This window comes from Neofelis nebulosa, chromosome 2 (genome assembly GCF_028018385.1).
Source record: "Neofelis nebulosa isolate mNeoNeb1 chromosome 2, mNeoNeb1.pri, whole genome shotgun sequence".
Lineage (NCBI taxonomy): Eukaryota > Metazoa > Chordata > Mammalia > Carnivora > Felidae > Neofelis > Neofelis nebulosa.
In genome coordinates this window covers 115,654,626-115,662,715 of record NC_080783.1, presented here as the reverse complement: position 1 = coordinate 115,662,715, position 8,090 = coordinate 115,654,626, and the positions used below count along the sequence as shown (strand labels likewise).

Sequence of the window (8,090 nt, the reverse complement as noted above, 5' to 3'; positions counted from 1 at the left end):
CTGAAATGATAATAGTTTGGGTACCTTGGGTTAAATAAAATATAGTATCAAAGTTCATTGTATCTGGGTTTTTTTGCTTTTTAAACGTGATACTAGAAAATTTGAGATGACATGGGTGCCTCACGTTCGATTTCTGGGCAGAGCTGCTCGGGAGACTTTGGGACTCGGCAGCTGTGGCCCCTGCTCCCTGCGTCACCTGTGCCCCCACTGTCTCTGGGGGCTTCCCTGAGATTTCTCTGCACAATATTGCTGTTTCTGCTGTCTTCTGCATTGCAGGGTGGGCAATGAGAGTGAGAACCTCTAGTACTTGACCCCCAAGTCCCAACCTAGTAAGCCGTGGATGGAAGGTTTTGGAGAGGAGAGAAAGGGCTGTGTGGGGGCTGGGGGGAAGCGTGGTGGAATCTTTCCGGTGCCTTATAAACTGGAGAGGGGAGGTTGTCAGGATGCTAAGAGAATTGTGAGTGCGTGGCGGGGGCAGGTTTGGAGGCTCAGGGATACGCTTTTCTCTAGATTGTTGGATTCTCCAGCCTCCCTCTCCCAACCTCCTGTTCTCATCTCTGATCCACCCCCAGAGGCCCACCAGGGCCCCACTGAAGAGCTTGCCTGCTGGTCAAGTCTGGCTGCCTCCTGGATGGCGTCTGCTCCTCTCCCCTGTGGGGATAGTTTGAGCTGGGAATCTTCTAATGAGTAGAGTCTCCTCGGAGCAAGGAGCAAGGACAAGAGCAGCAGGAATCAGCAGGAAGCTGGTGATGCTTGCATCCTGAGGGGTGGGTGGGGGCCCTCGAGGGTGGAGGGGAGCTAAGGACACTGAGCAGATGCTGCTGCAGAGAGAGGCTCCCCAGGGCCTCGTGACTCCCCACTTCTCAGTCCTTCCTCCCTGCCCCTCCTGTCCCTTCACTCCTCCCTGTCTGAGATGCTGAAGCTGCTGCCTCTTGAATCTCTCCTTTTCCCTGGCTTGGCTTTGCCACCTATTTGAAGCACGCTCAGAGCAGTCAGCGTCTCCTCTCAGCCTGCCTCTGCATCTGGGGTCTCCGTTAGACAGTAGCCTCCATCCAGAGACAGCTTCCCACCTGGGCTGCACTGAACAGGGAACAAGAGGCCCCTGCAAAAGGGCAGTGGAAATTAACTAGGCAGCCAGATCCTGCTGCGGCCCCTTCCCTCCGCTCTCCCTACAGTGTGCAGTGCCCTTCCTGCCTGGTTCCTCCAAGCCTGGTCCTGCCAGGTTCTCAGTCTGCCTGCTGGGACAACTGCAGATCTGTGCTTTTGCTAGGCATTTTCTAGGAGTTCCCTTTGTACTTTCCCCCTAGGGTACTAGGGGTCTGTGATTGGGGGATCCCAACAAGAACTGGAAAGGAGGGAAGGAGCCAGGTACCCCAGGCTGGAATTTCTTCAGAGGGATCCCTTGGAAGGTGGAGGATCCCTCCTTCTCTAACTCCAGAGTACAGGGAAAGGGCCGAAATGGAAACAGACTGAGAGTTTCTCCAGAACATCTCTGGGCCTCCTTTGGTGTTAAGCTTATATGTCGGGGAGGCTGCTGGGGTACATGCTCAGTGGGCAGGCAGAAAGGGTAGGAAGGGAGAAATTTGATAAAAATGAGAGGGGAGAAAGAGTGAAGTAAAGAAAACTCCGGATATCACATTAGTTTAGACTGCTGCTGTCATGGCCTTTTGGCAGCAAGTTTAATGATGTGACAGATGGGGCAGGTGCTGGAGGCCTCATGCAGACACAGCCAGTGTGCAGTCTGCCCCCCCCCCCCGCCCCCCTGCATTGTACACTCACATCTTCTGAGCCTGAGATCCTTGGCCCTAGTTCCTTGCTCCTGGGGAGGATACAGACCAGAAAAGAGAGGTAGACTGCATGGTTGAGAAGCAAGCGGCGCTTCTCAGCCTCACCTCTGCAATAATCTCGTAGCTGTGGTTGGCAATTGGTACTGGTTGTTAAAGGGTGTCAGTGTGTGTGAACGAGTAGACTGGAGCCTTGGGGATGTTTCCTGCTTGGTGGAGGGGGGTGCGGGGAGGGCTAGACTGACTACAGGTCTACAGCTTCTGCTCCCATCCTCAAACTGCAAAAGGAGGGGTGAGGCAGACCTTCTTGAGAAGCATCATTAGCTGTTGGCACAATGCAGGTGGGGGTGGGCCTAGGTTCTGGTTCAAGCAACCTTGGTTTTCTTCCCTTTTGGTATCCGAAGCTGTCTTGGCTGGAGCTCCGATGTGGAAGTAAAGGTCAGAAGAGCTTGGCGGTGACCCGGTTACCCCCGGAGTTCTTATCCCCTGAGGGCCGAGGTGCCACAAAGTCAAAGGTCATGTGATGTTTGACCCGGCCTTTGCCCTTGCTCCAGAGGGCAATGAGGCCAAAGCAGAGGGTCACCGAGGTGAGGAAGGGGAGGAAGCCAACTGCTAGCACCATAGCTACGCCTCTGCTATCCAGGAAGAAGGGCCTTGGGATCCCTGGCGTGGTGATGTTAGGGTCAGAGAGAGTGCCATTTGGTGGTTCAACTTGGAGTACTTCGAGCCAGGTCCTCAGGGAGTCATTCCCGGCAACATTGCTGACCATGCAGACATAGGCCCCTCTGTCCTGCAGCTGCACCGAGCGGATCTCCAGCGTCCCATCCTCCAGGACCCTCACTCGCCCAGCCCTTCCCAGCCAAGGGCCCTGAGGCCTCCTCCAAGAGACCGTGGGCGCTGGGTCTCCGTCTCCAGAGCAGGAGAAAACAGCCTGCCCCCCCTCCTCTGCGATGACCCATCGCGGCCCAGACTTTCGGATCAGGGCTGGTTGGCAAGTGAAGTGCCCTGGAGGCAGGATGTCTGAGAACTCCCTCAGGCTCTTGCCCTGCATGTGCCGGGGGCTGGCACAGGCAGGGGGTGCCACGCCGAAGTCCAGGCGCCTGCGCAGCCGGAGCAGCCAGAGGAGGCGGCAGTCACATGCCAGGGGGTTACCCGACAGCCGCAGGGTGACTAGTTGGTCTGGGGAAGGGAAGGCCGTTTCCTCCAGCGTCTGAAGGGCATTATCTGCCACGTCCAGGAGGTGGAAAGCGGTCAGGCCTTGGAAGGCGTGGGCAGCGATGGAGGTGAGGCACGCTCCTGCCAGCCGGAGCTCCTGCAGCCGCACCAGGGGACTGAGGCTTCGGGCGGGGATGGCTGAGATGGGGTTCTGAGACAGATCCAGGACCCTGAGGAAGCTCAGGTGGCGGAGCGCTTGGCAGGGTACTGCGCTCAGATTGCAGCGGGTGATGGCCAGGTTGCTAAGATTGAGCCCAGCCAGGCTCCCAGGCTCCAGAGCCCCCAGAGATGGCCAGGAGTGGATCTCCAGCTCCTTTAGCTGCCCCAGCCCCCGTAGTGCCCCAGCTGGCAGCCTCCCAATATCCAGTTCTCGAAGCCTCAGGGCCACTAGTGCTGGGAGGCGGGCCAGGGCCAGGCCAGGCACTGTGCTGAGGTTGCAGCGTTCCAGGGTGAGGGTGCTCAGCTGGGCCAGCCCTGCCAACGCCCCTGGAGCCACGAACACCAGGTGGTTGTCCCCCACCTCCAGCTGCCGGAGGCTGCCCAGCTCCCCAAAGGCTCCGTCAAGGAAGAGGACAATGTGGTTGAGGCGGAGGTCGAGCAGCGTGAGGGCAGACAGGCCTGAAAAGACCCCAGGCCCCATGATTCGCAGCCGGTTGCCCTGCAGCCTCAGGGTCAGGAGGCTTTGGAGGCCATAGAAGGCCCCAGGCTCAAGGGTGGACAGCTGGTTGTAGCTGAGGTCCAGTTCCTGGAGCAGGCCCAGGCGGGAGAGCATTCCGCGCTGAAGCCCCCACAGGCGATTTCCACTCAGGTCCAGGAGCTCAGTGTCCGCCGGGAGTCCCCCAGGCACAGCCTCCAGTCGCCGAAGGGGGCAGAGCACTGCCCGGGGCTGGGAGGCACAGTCACACACGGCAGGGCACCCACCACAACTGCCTCCAGACAGGAGGAGCAGGAACAGGAGAGGGGGCCATGGGGGCCAGGCTTGCTTTGGAGCTGGACCCATAGCCTTCCCCTCTTCAGTCCTGGAATAGATGATGACATGGTCCTGTTTGGAAAGTGACTTCAGACGATGGTGACCCTGGACCTCCTGGGCCTCCGTAGAGGAGAGGGAGATTGAGCTACCTGTGTCAGCATCACCAGCAAGTAGGGCAGACCCAGGAACAGTTCTGGGGGACTGCCTCCTTGGGGGGCTCCTGGGTCTCCTCTCTGGGGAATCTCTGCTTTGTTCTCCCTCCCAGCCCTGGGTAACAGGCCGAGTGCCTCCTGGCTCATGGAACGTGAGTGAAGCCTGACTTCAGCCGGGAAAGTTGTACGTGAATGGACAGGAAGCGGGGAAGTAACGTTGAGTCTTCCCATTTTCCTATATCTGTGAGATCCAGGAATACCGCAGGTCCCTTCTCCCTGACACTTGTCCTCCCCAAGCTCTGCCCTCCACTCTCTGCCCACCCTGTTCTCCCATGTTATCTATCCATAGCTTTGTCTATCTGTCCATAGCTCAGGGGGAATCACATGCTTGGATTCTGATGGGAGCGCGGTCCTCACCTTGACGAAGTCCTCCAGGGCTGGGAAGTATGCTCAGCTCTGTGCCCCTGGACTCCACCTACTGCCCCTCTGCCCTTCTGGAGCCTGGCCCAGAGCCTGGGGCCTTGAATTAGCAAGACCCAATCTCCCTGAATGCCTGTGTGGCTGACAGCCAAGCAACACGTTAGCCATGGCACGGGCTACCGGGGGGCACCCGAGTCCCTCATGAGAACCCTACCCGCAGTCCCTATAGATGACACTGTGGTGTGTGAGGGACCCAAGGGATGCCTGGGTTTTGAGTGTTGTTGCTTGGTCCTCAGGTTCAGGCTCCTGTTATATCCCTCCTCGATAGTGTTTTGATTTAGTCCAACGTGGGAATCTGAGGGAGATCTCTTGTCCCCAAACAATACACAAGAGACAGACTGTGAGCCAGGGAGGCATAGACAAGGAGGAGAGACAGCACCTGGCCAGATGGTGTGGGTGGGGAGCAAGGGAGCCCTTGGCTGGCACAGCTGATCTCTGGGCACAGGCTGTGTGCAAAGCATGTAGACTGCAAGTGGGTTTCTGGGAACCAAGGGCCTGGGCAGAATCAGGATAATGGCAGGTATCATGGCCACTGGGGACTGGTCGAGGTGACAGAGGAGAAGGGGCCCCATAGGTGGTGAACTCACTCTCACCTCACCGTGTTAAATGTCAACAGGGCATTGAACCATGGAGGGGAGGTGTTGGGACCAAGAGGTAAGTGATGCTCCCTGGGAGGCAGGATGCCTGGGTTTCTTTCTAGCTGCAGATCCAGATGGCCTTTGGGGCTTCAGGCTGTCTGTGCCCTGAAGGGTCAGCTTTCTGTCACACACCCCATTTTCTCCCACTTGGAACTTTACGAGGTGGTGTGACTTCTTCCCATTGCGGGGTCGGGGAGGGGGGATCACATCCCTGGATCCTGATTGGAGTGAGGATCTGCACCCCTCCTCTAGAAGAGTTGTTCTGGCACCTCTCCCGCTGTAGTAGCAGGAAACCAGAGAGCAAAGAGGCCCGGAAGCAGAGGGATGTAGGACACCATCCTGAGGCTTGGGAGGAGAGAGAATGGTGCGGGGCAGGCAAAGGCAGCTGACCAGGCTCCTCTTGTCCCTAGACCGACCTGGCAGGTATCTCTGGCATGCTGAGAGTTCTCCAGGGACAGACGTGTCCCAGTCTCCCTCGTCCCTACGCCTGTTCTGGGAAGTCCACTCGACAGCTAGCTCTTTATCACTACTGCTGCAGCTACTGCTCCTCCTTTGTGCTCTGCACTCAGCAAAAGTGCACTGAAGCATGTAACCCAGCTTCCCTCCCTCCCCCTTCTGTCAGTTTCCTCTTAGTCCCCAAAGCCTGCTGGCCCAGGGGCTGGGGGATCTAGGGACAACCCCTTTTCTTTATTTATAACGTGGCTAATTTAATCCCAAACTTCCCTCTCCAGTCTCCATGGCTACAAGACTGGCTTCCAGCCACTTTGCCGGAAGAAATGGGTGTCAGAACCACTTCTTTCTTTAGATGGGGTGGGGTCTCGGGCATCAACCCTTCAAGGAGTAGGAAGCTTTCTTCTTCTTGTCTCTATGTGGCAATCCAGAGACACATATGAACCTTTAAAGCAGACCTGACTGGAGACATGAGGACTTGCGTGGGGAGGGGGCTCTTAGGGGAAAGATTTCTGGAATTTCCATACTGATTGTGGAGAAACCCTTCCCAGAGGTAGAGGAAGCCCTGGGGAGACGGAGGGAGGTCTCTTTAGAGTCCTTCCCCATAGAGGTGTCTGGGACATTTTAGTTTTCCCATCAAAGTCCGGTGGGGCCAGGATCAATGGCTGGTTGGGGTGGGGTGGGGTGGGGCAGGGGGGAGGGGCAGGAGGAGCGCAAACCCTCTAGCCTGAAAGGGACGCTGGTCTGGCCTTGTCTCTGAGAATATTGTAGAGAAGGACAGCTGCAGCTTTGGGACAGGAGGTGGGGGCACTTACCGGAGAAGCTGGAGGGCGGCATCAAGTTGGACACTGCCTCTGTCCAGGGCTGGGGGCCGTCCCATTCAAGCTGCTCCCCGGGCCGCCGGGCCTCACTCCCCTCACTGCCCGCTGCCCCGCCGCCCTCCCGCCCGCCTGCCCGCTGGGGCTGCTGTTGCTGCTGTGGCCGCTGCTGCCAAGACCGAGGTAGAGAAAAGAGCCAGAAAGCATTTCTCCTTTTTTTTTTTTTTCCTCTCTCTCTTTTTAAACCAGGCGAGAATGAGTCTGCAGCAACCCTGTTGGTGCAAAATAAATAAATAAAGCAACCAGGGAGGGCTGCAGCAAGCGCCACTACAGGATGGAGAAGGGGAGGGAGCGCAGACGGAGACTTTGGGGTCTAGGAGGGGTCAGGAAGTGGAGGCAGCCAGCAGCTCCGAAAGGGTCTCTGATGGACATGCTGACTGCCCTCTGGGGAGCTCAGGGAAAAGCACCTTCCTCTCCCAGATGCGGCCTTTCAATCTAAATGCCCCCCATGGGTATCATTTTGTGGAGAAAGTTCTCCATCCAGAACATCTGCTGTGGAGCTTAGTTTGAGACTCCTGTGGGGGTTTCTGAGGAGCAACTCCCAAGCCTCCCTGGGGGCTGCTCAGAGTGGGGGCTGCGATCCTTTTGATGCTCATGGGTTGCTGGGCTGAAAACCTGGGTCTCCACACAGGAATGAGACAGGAGAGAGCAGCTGAGGTGGTCTGATTTAAGACCCTCCCCCCTCCCGGCCCCCACCACACATGCCCCTGGCCTTTAAAATCATTTTATAAAGAATAGCACAAGTTAGGATTTATGTCTAGCCTATTAAACCCTCCCCTGAGAGCAATACAACCCCCTCCCCCGCATCACCTGCTGTTTATCCCTCAGAGGATGGCTCATAGCGATTTGTAAAGCCAAGCAAGAGAAGTTTTGGGGCAGCCTGAGAGGCAGGTGTCTGCCCTGTTCCCTGGTCTCCTCCCTGCTAGAGTCAGTAGTGCCCCGTCACAGAGTGAAGAAATTGTGTCTGTTTCCTTTCTCCATAATGACAGCAGGACTCCTCCAATATCTGTCTGGGACCATCTGACTGACCAGTGTCCAGCCATCTATCTCTTCTTCTCCTGGGGTTTCTTGTGCTAGAAGACATCTGGGGCTGGGATGGCGTTTGGGCCACCCCAGGTCTAAGGTTGGTGGACTGGACCACCATGAAAATGTTCTGGGGTCCCTCAGGGTTGGGACTCTTTTCCTGAGGCCACTATGCACCTCTGAGCTGTGACCTCAAGGAAGACAGGGACTGTGTCAGATTAAATGTACTGCAGAGGTGCATAATTGCAGGTTGAGTTTGTGAGTATGTGTTTCACCTGTGCATGGGTGTGTGTCTCTCATCAGGTTTGTGTTGACCCCTAAAGTCTATTTCTAAAGTGCACATAAGAGGTTTGAGTTCTAACTCAATCTATGATGCTCTTGGCCTCCATTGTACCTTATCCCTAAAAATCCCATAAAATCCCGTAAAAGATTATCCCAACCCCTTACCCCCATCTCATCCTTACCCTCCACATATCCAGTTTTTTTTTAGACCCTGGGTA

The 8,090-nt window shown here is 56.5% G+C and overlaps 1 protein-coding gene across 2 annotated transcripts; it reads right to left on the bottom strand.

The window, feature by feature from the left end:
- Positions 1-1,633: 1,633 nt before the first annotated feature.
- On the bottom strand, positions 1,634-8,007 carry LINGO4 (leucine rich repeat and Ig domain containing 4). Of its 2 annotated transcripts, XM_058715718.1 has the most exons (3): positions 6,505-8,007; positions 4,539-4,674; positions 1,634-4,018 (listed from the first exon to the last, which is right to left on the bottom strand). In XM_058715718.1, the coding sequence occupies exons 1-3, from the start codon at positions 6,524-6,526 to the stop codon at positions 2,224-2,226; spliced, it is 1,953 nt and encodes a 650-aa protein (XP_058571701.1). In that variant the 5' UTR covers positions 6,527-8,007; the 3' UTR covers positions 1,634-2,223. The 2 variants fall into 2 exon arrangements, with proteins under 2 accessions (XP_058571701.1, XP_058571702.1); XM_058715719.1 differs by lacking the exon at positions 4,539-4,674.
- Positions 8,008-8,090: the final 83 nt, after the last annotated feature.

What these genes read in the sequence shown, in the direction of transcription:
- LINGO4 (XM_058715718.1), bottom strand. Translation starts at nt 6,526, where the DNA reads ATGCCGCCCTCCAGCTTCTCCG. An exon ending in GCCGCCCTCCAGCTTCTCCG is followed by an intron (nt 4,675 to 6,504) that starts GTAAGTGCCCCC and finishes TCAGCCACACAG; the next exon opens with GCATTCAGGGAGATTGGGTC. An exon ending in CCCTGGAGGACTTCGTCAAG is followed by an intron (nt 4,019 to 4,538) that starts GTGAGGACCGCG and finishes CATCTATTCCAG; the next exon opens with GACTGAAGAGGGGAAGGCTA.